The sequence below is a fragment of the Lates calcarifer genome, linkage group LG12, assembly GCF_001640805.2.
Source record: "Lates calcarifer isolate ASB-BC8 linkage group LG12, TLL_Latcal_v3, whole genome shotgun sequence".
Lineage (NCBI taxonomy): Eukaryota > Metazoa > Chordata > Actinopteri > Centropomidae > Lates > Lates calcarifer.
The window spans coordinates 4,687,392-4,696,424 of NC_066844.1; the positions used below are offsets into that span (position 1 = coordinate 4,687,392).

The 9,033-nt window shown below is 40.3% G+C and overlaps 2 protein-coding genes across 2 annotated transcripts in view; one reads left to right on the top strand and one right to left on the bottom strand.

The window, feature by feature from the left end:
• The window catches only part of ippk (inositol 1,3,4,5,6-pentakisphosphate 2-kinase), a 20,357-nt gene extending 14,301 nt beyond the window's left edge, over positions 1–6,056 (top strand). The window contains exon 14 of the mRNA XM_018686409.1: positions 655–6,056. Coding sequence (XP_018541925.1) covers positions 655–910 — 256 coding nt within the window. The 3' untranslated portion in view covers positions 911–6,056. The remainder of the gene's footprint in view (positions 1–654) is intronic.
• cenpp (centromere protein P) overlaps positions 5,949–9,033 on the bottom strand; it is an 88,021-nt gene continuing 84,936 nt past the window's right edge. The window contains exons 7-9 of the mRNA XM_018686412.2: positions 8,037–8,116; positions 7,344–7,435; positions 5,949–6,350 (exon numbers count right to left, since the gene is read on the bottom strand). Of these exons, the coding sequence (XP_018541928.1) occupies positions 6,220–6,350; positions 7,344–7,435; positions 8,037–8,116 (303 nt within the window). The 3' untranslated portion in view covers positions 5,949–6,219. The remainder of the gene's footprint in view (positions 6,351–7,343; positions 7,436–8,036; positions 8,117–9,033) is intronic.

The following is a 9,033-nucleotide window of genomic DNA, read 5'->3' on the forward strand; positions in this document are numbered from 1 at the left end:
TTATATTTCTTGCAGTAATTGATAGACTTACATTAATTTGCTGTGTTGAAATTTAACAGCCCAGTGTTATGGGACTAATCCCTGATCAATACTGAGATCTACAGTTTGTTCTACTGTTTAAACCACTTGCCAATTAACATTTATATGTAATCAGTTATTTAGGGTCACTCAACAGACATTTCAAAATCTCACTTCAGGCTCCAGGAACTCTGTTAGACATTTTCTCAATTTTCTGACAAATTAATTAATTGTTGGATTTAATGATTTAGCAAATAATTGTTGGTTGGGGCCTTAACTTGTTGGCTACTTCCCGGTGTTAACCATGACAACATTTGACTTATTAAATTGACACAGGGTGGGTGCAGCCTGGTCTTAAATCCTCTGAGGGACTGTGTTGTTTAGGCTGCAGCTCAACAGTTATGTTCACTATTGATTTTTTTGATTTAAAAACAATGTCAGAAAATGGGGGAATGACATTGTTGCTGTCAGTCAGGACACAGGTGGTGATTGCAGCATGTACTGGGTTTATGTCTCAGTGTGTAGTACCTGATGTATTCACTGGGTGGAGCCAGATGTAAGATCAGCATGTTTAAAGTCAGAGATTCGTCCTCCTGTTCATTAACCCTCCTCCTCCTCCTCCTCCTCCTCCTCCAGTCTCCCCAGTCAGAGGAGGCACAGAGACTTCCTCTCCTCCAGACCTCCTGCTTTCTCTTACTCTGTCTCCATCTTGGATCTGGACCCGAAGCCGTTCGACAGCATCCCCCGCCAGCTGCGCCTGGACCAGAGGATCGTCTCCTGCTACTTGAGGACTGGTGGTTCCTTGCCAAAAGGCTCTCTGCCACCACTCCCGGGCGGCATCTTCGCGGCCGCAGAGAGGGAAGACTGCACGCTGCTCTTCCACCCGGTGTGAACACCTGCCCCCAGAGACTGAACTGACGCCACGCTGATGCCTCAAACAGAGAGGAGAGACGCCATGTTGGATCCTGGAGGTCTAGAGTCAGATCAGACCAGAGCTGTTTCTTCACTGCAGCACTTTTCTCCTCCTCACACAGCTCCTAAGAACAGGTATCACTCTCTGGTTCCTGCTGCTGCTCGGCAAAAAATAAAATGAATCTCCAGGAAGTTTCCACTAAATCACCAGATATTTAAACAACTTTCAGATTATTTTTGTTACTGATTCTAGAGCTTTTGTGTTGTCGTGGCAGCCTGACTCCTCGCTCCTGTCTGGAGGTGAATCCCAACACCACAGCTCTGTTCTGTCATGAATCATATTTATTAGAAAAGTTAACTTGTTCTTTCCTCTGGTGACAGAAGTTGGGATTAAAGGACCAGTTCACAGTCACGTCTGTTTAAACAGTCAGGTGCCTGTATGTGCATCACAGCAGGTTTATCTCGGAAGTTAAGTCAGTATTTTATAAAGTTTCCGTGTCTTTTGGTACAAAATTTCATATTCTAAACTTTCAAATATGGACTGTGGCTTTTGTCCCTGAAGTGTGAACAGGATGGATGTTTACAGCCAGAAAAAAGAATGTTTCAATGTTCATACTAACACCCGAGTGTTTTAAGACAGACCTGAAAAACCGTGAACCTGTCCTTTAACCTCCTGATGAGGACTGATGTGGTTGTGGTTGAGGAGAAGCAGGTTGTCGTTGGGGTGGGATGTTCGTACAGTATGATGTCATTTCCTGAATGTAGGCCGGGGGGGTTGTGTCTGTCCAGGTTGTCTGGTGAAGCATCACCATGGTAACAGAAGCACTAGTTACCATAGCTACAGCTGTCAGCGGTGTTAAGCAGAGGTTTTCAGTCCAACTCATCACAATGATCAACTCCACACTATTTTAATAATTAAATACAGTTTTCAGGTTTTGGACAGTTTGACAGACAAAACAAGAAAACTGAAGACATTTAACTTTTCATGCACTAAAAAAATAATTGTTAGTTGCAGCTCTGAAAGAGATGAGGTGATTGTTGAACTGAAAACCTCCAGAATCCAAACTGAATCCACTGTTTTGAATCTGATGTATTTTTGTCAAGTGTTTGTGCCGCGGTGTCGAGGGAAATTTAGTGACGTTAAAGGGTCAGTTTAACCAAACATAAGTTTCTCTCCTCCATCCAGTGAAACCTCTCCAGTAAGAGAGTCCTGGTTTTTATTTGTCCTGGCTTTGCAAAATAATGTAATGTAATTTTCAGCAGCAACATTTCTCTTCAGAAACTGTGTCCGTGTTAAACCTAAATAATCCACAAGACACGCTGGAAACAGCTTTTACAGGAAGTATTTGGCAGAAATTGGCTCCAGTTGTGGCAGAAAGATATGCAGATGCTGCAATATGAGTCACAATTTTAGTTTTTAACAAAACAAAAACACTAAAAATGATGCTTGCCCCAGATTCCTCAGCCCAATGAAACAGTTTCTGAAACAAAGGCAAAACCTGGACAAAATATCCAAAAATATACATACCACCAGAAGGAAGAGAGAAAACAGACGTTGGACACTGTCAGAGAGGTGTCGATTCAGTTTAATGTGCATTAAACTGAAAGGCGTTTCTATTATTTTGTCCACCTCATTTATACAAATGAAGCTAAATAAGAGAAGCAGCTCTCTGTGTAAAGTGATGCAGGTCATCACCTCTCTGATAGTTTCCTTAAACAAACTGTCGCGTCGCCTTTTTACCAACATTAATCCATCTGTTTAATGATTAAATGCTAATTTAACTCGTTTTGTTTGTCAGGCTGTTGGAGGCTGAAACATAGTCACATTTCAGTAGATGTCTAACATCCCCTCGCTGACTAACCTGGTGATAATGTAGCTCTGTGAAGGTACGGTCACATTACACTTCAAGAGAAAGAGAGAGTGAACTACGGTTAAAGTGAGTGAGAAAGTGTGAGAGAACTAGAGTTAGAGAGAGAGAGAGAGAGAGCTATAGTTAAAATGAGTGAGAGAGCTAGAGTTAGAGGGAGAGAGCACATCAGAAAACCACTGTTCACCATCAACAGATCTTTTCTTCTGATCATCTGATCCATCAACTGAGTCTTGAGTTAAGAACAGGTGAGATGCTGAAACTCCAGGTGACGTGCTAAAGTCGACGCAGGCAGTGTTGATTTCAGAACAGAAGACTAATGTGAACGTACGCTGGCAGAGGATTTTAAAGTGACATGAGCGAGGTTCAGTGACAGAACAGGGACGTCCTCTGTCTCCTGACCCAGGGGGCTGCTGGGTAACAGAGGGCGGCCGTCTTTAGACAAGCTGAGCTTCGTGCTGCTGCTCCGCTGGTTTTTGTGCCATAAGTGGCTTCTTGTTGTGTGTTTGTTGTGTTTGTCCATGTGCCTAAATGTTCTGGTCGGACTGGAGGGAGGAGGAGGGGGGTGTAGGTCGAGGGTGGTGGTGTGTGTGTGTTTGTGTGTGTGGGTGTGTGTTGAGAAAACTCACTTTGTTACGGGCTGCGTTCACAGCTGAGATCTGGGCTCTGGTTCGTCTCTGGTTCAGTTTGTCGGAGCTGCTGTGGATGCAGCCGTGAAACTCTCAGTACCTCGAACTCCTGACGATCCGAACCGAAGCTCTGCGATGCGTTCAGGGGACGCTGGGAGGTTTTCTGAGGATGGTGACGCCGCCTTGAGTTGAGACTTGAGTGGACGAGTATAGATGGCTTTTTCGTGGGTCTTCTTCCTGTCCTCAAGTACAAACTTCACGGCCTCGTCGTCCTCTTAAAACCAGCCAGCGCTCACGGAGGCTTCAGATTTACTGGTAACACTTGACTTCAGTTCGTCTGTTTACAGTGTCTGCTCTCCAGTCGCCATGACCCCCACCCTTATCAGCCAATCAAACGTCTGAAAACAAATCACACTACAAAACTGAAACTTCAGACGAAAGAAGACCCTTCACACTCCATTTTGCTCCCAGAGTCAGGCTCGTTTTCTGGCAGGATGATGTGGTCAGTTTAGTTAAATCCAAACACTAAAAAGGTTTAAATCAAGAGATTCCATGAAGACCAACTCTAACACTGTTACTCTGGACAGTTTGACCTTTAACAAATCTGCCTGTCTGACACCACAACCGACGAAAATACTCTTTCCTGGTCCAACTTAGTTGAAACTCACTTGTTTTCAGTATGCAGCAGTGCTGTGTCCTGTGTTGTTTGAACAAATCTGAGTCAAAATAAACAACAACAATCCATTCAGTGTCATTCTACCGCTTTCAATGAGAGCAAGAGAAGAGAGATGGTTGCAGTTGATAAGTTACATTTTTTTTTAACCAATAAAGAAGACAAAGTTTGGCACCAGCTGGTAAAGGCAGGTACCTCTGATATAAGCTCTGGATTTTACAGGGTGTTTCTTGCTATGAGTCCACATCTCTGTGTTTTGGGTGTCAGTCCTTTTTTGTGCTGCCCAGCTAGGACGATTAAAGCTGGCCTTAGCTAGCTGTTTTCTCTATGTTTCGGGGAGCACAGAAATTGGCAACCGAAGCATGAAGATTTGGGCTCACTTGCATCAGGGGTACCAGCTTTTACCAGCAGGTGCTAACATTAGTTAGGTTAGCTGGCTAATGTTGGCACCTGCTGGCGTCAAACTTTCCAAACTCTAACAGTTCCCTCTTTTTGTTCTTGATAAATGGAAAGCATTAGAATGACACTGGGGAGTTTTTTGGACTCAGATCTATTTAAACACCACAGGACATGGTGCTGCAGCATCTTGGACCCAGAAACAGTGTTTTTGTCGGCTGTGACGTCAGACTTACACAGATCATGTCACCCTCCTTTAATTCTGACTTGACATCTACCTGGCCACTGTCGCTGCCTGTTTGTCTGGGGGAGAGAGCGGCTGGAGAGCTAACAGCAGTGAACCGAACCAACCACTGATCGTTCTAACTGTTGAAATGAAATGACGCGACAGGCGGCACGACGAGGTGGCAGGAGGAGGAGGAGGAGGAGGAGGAGGAGGAGGGCGTGGGATTCAGGTCTGGACACATTTAAACAGCAGTTGTTTGATGTTTGATGAAGTATCAGGATCAAACAAGTCGCTGCTGCGTCTGAAAGGAAAAGTTACTCATTAAAACGTCTGTTTGTATCTTAGGTTTATGATTTTGTTTTAATTGAGTAAACAGCTGCAGGTTGTGTCTGACGCTAGCTAAAGCTGCGTTTATGTAATGTGCGATGGATGGTAGAAAAGAGGGTTAAAAATACTGTACAATAACACTATAAACATTAAAGTTTATAAATCTTTAATGACAGGACTTTGTCTGACATGAGGCCTCTGTATTTATTTGCTTTTTTAAAGGTACTACCGTATGATTTTGTTGAGTATTATCGGAGCAAAGTTACAAGGTTTGTAAACTAACTGGTTACATTAATCAGCTTAATCTGTCTCATCCACCATTTTTTTACTCTACATGGACACAACGACGTCTCAACCACAGACTGTCTCTCCTCAGGTTGAAACGTCGTCATGTTTATGTAGAATAAAATAAAAATGACAACAACACGAATCAAATCCAGACATGTAAGAAGCTGAAACCTGAGAATATTTGCTTGAAAAAAAAGTCAAAAACAACTCATTGATTATCAAACTAGTCACTTCTAGGTTCTAAGTTAAAGTTAAAGTTAAGTTAAAAACCTTCTGTAAATCTCTGAGGTCTCATTAAACAACCTTGTGGGTTTTTGAACAACTGTCAACGATTAAATGTGACGATAAAAGACACAAACTACAGCGACAGCTTATTCTGTAATCTTGAGAAAACAAACTTTGTCCAGACCTCTGTCCTCGCAGAGAGACGAAGCTCCCTCAGGTGAGCTGGCGTCTGATTGGTCGGTCACCTCCGCCTGCCGCCTACAGCGTCGGCCTGCAGAAACATCACAGCACTGTGATACCTACAGACTCCTAATAACTGCGTGTGTGTACATAGCTGAGAGAAGAGAAACTATTTGAAAATACAAAGGCGACACTGCTGTCTGGCATTTTGTATTTAAATTATTTATTTTTGTAGATTTTGACCAATGAGCTCCGCTGTTACAGCTGTCACAGTCGTGCTCTTTCTATTGAATAAAGATTTCTAAGAGACTAAACCGTTGTTGTGTGTTCACTTTTTTAAAAAACACATTTCTGAAATAGAAAAGGATGAAAAAATAAAATATTACATATAAAGCTTTTACTGTGCCACAGATCTCAGCTAATATTTTCAGGTTAACATTGTTTTAACATCTTATGGTTTAATGGTTCAGGGGTGAGTTATGTGTCCTGTGAGAGGCTGACCGCCCTGATGACCGACTCCAAGGCGGCTTCAGGTCCCAGAATCCTCAGCAGGCTGTGAAAGGCTTCAGCAGCGCCCCCTACAGCCTGAGAGGGAAACAACTGCAGTGCTGCACAGACAGAGAGGAACAAATCAGATCTGTGATACAGTTTGACCTTTAATGCCATAAAATCTAGATTAAAAAAAAAAGTCAAGTAGTTTTATAGATTTAACAATATAGATACAGATAAAAAACAAAACAATAGGTGTCACTAATTAGAGGGAAAATAGAGCTGGTGGTCAGTTTGTTCACTCCTGTTTAATTAATATTAAATAACTGCTGCTAAAGCTTCATTTGTAATTATATATTATTCACTCTATCAACAGAAAATTTATTAATTTAACTCTTAATTTAACTTTAAGATTCTCAAATGTGTGGATTTGATGTTTTGAACTGAAGATTAAATAAAACAAACTGTAAATATAATCACCTTGAGCTGAAATCAAAACTGACATTTTTCACATGCAAAAATGGAAATACAAATATATAAACATACAGGGAATAAAGTTTGACTTGTTCTACTGTTTACTTGGGAAAGATGTTCTAATTCTCTATATAATTCAAACTGTTGAAACTGTTTAGTCAGTAGGAAATTACTAGAAAATTACCTGTAATATAATATGTGTGTTATCCAGAGCTCAGTCTGACATTTTATCTGCTGGATTCTTTGCTTGGATCAGTAGTTTTTATCTGATAATAGTCTGAGAAAAGGTTTGGTGGAGCCTGTGTGAGCAGCCTGCAGACAATACTCAGGGCTGAAAAATAATTTCATCTATACTTAGAAAGAGATAAAAGACACAAAATTATATTATTTTTAATAAGTAATCAGGTCTCTATAGGAACTAAATTAGATTTTTTGGGGAGAAGTGAGATTAGTGGATTAATAAAGTTTTTTTAAACTATTCCTGAAGGTCAAACAATTAATTTCATAATAATATTTTTTTTGCTATTTATTTTTTTATTGAGCTGAAGAAGCTCTGACGTCTGAAACCAGACCTGCAGCACAGTAAACAGTCTGCAGTGTTTCAGTGTTTGAGTTCAGGTGACAGGAGAACATCTCACCTTTCTCTGGGATCTTTGTCAGCAGGTTGATTTTTGGAGTGACTCCACCCTCTCTGGAGACTTTGACCGACCAATGAACGAACAAGACGCAGCTGTAAACAAAAACGCAGACAGTAGAAGGTCAATAGAGTCAAGTTAAGATCAGTTTATTTACTGTAAACAGCCCTCAAGAGGTTTTTACAGCCTGTACAGCAAATCCCTCAGCAAGACCCTCAATTCAGGGAATAAATAAAATCAAATTTAGATTTCAGTTTCCTTTTTCTTACAGCTGTGCTTCAGAGTGTGTTTAGACAGACAGATACTGGAGAGTTACAGCAGCTACTTCACATAAATAACAAAAAATAGATGAGAAAAAAAACAATTTATTAGAATTACTAAAGCATAACAATATAAAAAAGAGTGTAATGTTTTTCCTAGAGTATTTCTGAGTGTCTTATTACAACATTAAAATAGATTATAAAACTGGACAGCAGCTGATGTAAATACTTGAAGGCTAATATATGTTTTATGTTTAACTATTAGACTTAAAATGTTATTGGTTATTGATTGGTTATTCCCACAGGATAAACAGGGATCTGTTTCATTAATAGTTGAATGAAAATACTGTTATCAAGTAGAGTCAACTGTACATTTAATTCACGAGGATATGAATAATTTAAACTCTGTATATACAGGTGTTTTTTTTTTCTTTACCCAGGAAGCTTAGGATGATTCAGGGTCATGACCTCTGACCTGCAGCCTCCAGGAAGGGAGACGATGGACGGATACTTCTCCTGTACAGGCAGGGAAAGAGGGAGGAGAGAGTTTTAATCATATTCAGGTTTGAGCATGCTCAGTGTGGCTCTGGGACATGAAAAAAGCAATTTTTAAGTCAAAATAAATTGATGAATATTAAGTTTTTTTGTTTGGAAACAACACATTTTAAACGTTCAGACAATTCAACAGTATGTCTGTGTACCTGAACAAGCAGTAGCTATCTGATTTAGTTTTGACATAATCAGGTGTTGTCTAAAAACTTTTACACTTCTTACACACTTCTTATTATTCTATTATTTGGCTAATTTGCGCTAAAAACCATCTGGAGGTTAATATTAAGAATTACCTCTAACATTCTTTAGAAAGAAAGACTTCATAGAAATATTGAGTGACAACTGCTTATTTTCTGCAGATTTTGTCAAGCACAATGACTTGACTTTTTAAAAAATACTTTCATTTTAGTTTTGGTCAAAATACCAGGTATTAGCTATTTCCTGGTCTGTAGTTTCAGAGCTGCTGAAAGAAACATCAGTTGGCCTGTGGGTGGCGCTACAGCCTCTGTTTAATAACCTGAACTCTGGGTTTCATTCATCAAAGTAAACACGAGCCTCTGCACAGAGAGCTTTGTACAGACACAACATTAAACTGTAATGACGATCATGAGGAAACCATGAGTGAATATTTTGAGTGTGAGGTCGTCCTGTTGTTTCATCATCTCCACAGCTGAAATGTCGAGAAATGAAAGTGTCTTTAGTTCCTGTTGAAAGGCTCCAGTTTGTTTCTCATCATGAAAACTAAAAAGGAACATTTGTGAACTTTATGATGCACGACAACAATGTCGAGGAAACGATTAAATCTGTGTTCGAGGAGAATGATTTGAACGAGCTCACAAAAGAGATTCTGGAGTGAAATCTGATCTGATCAGCCTGATAAT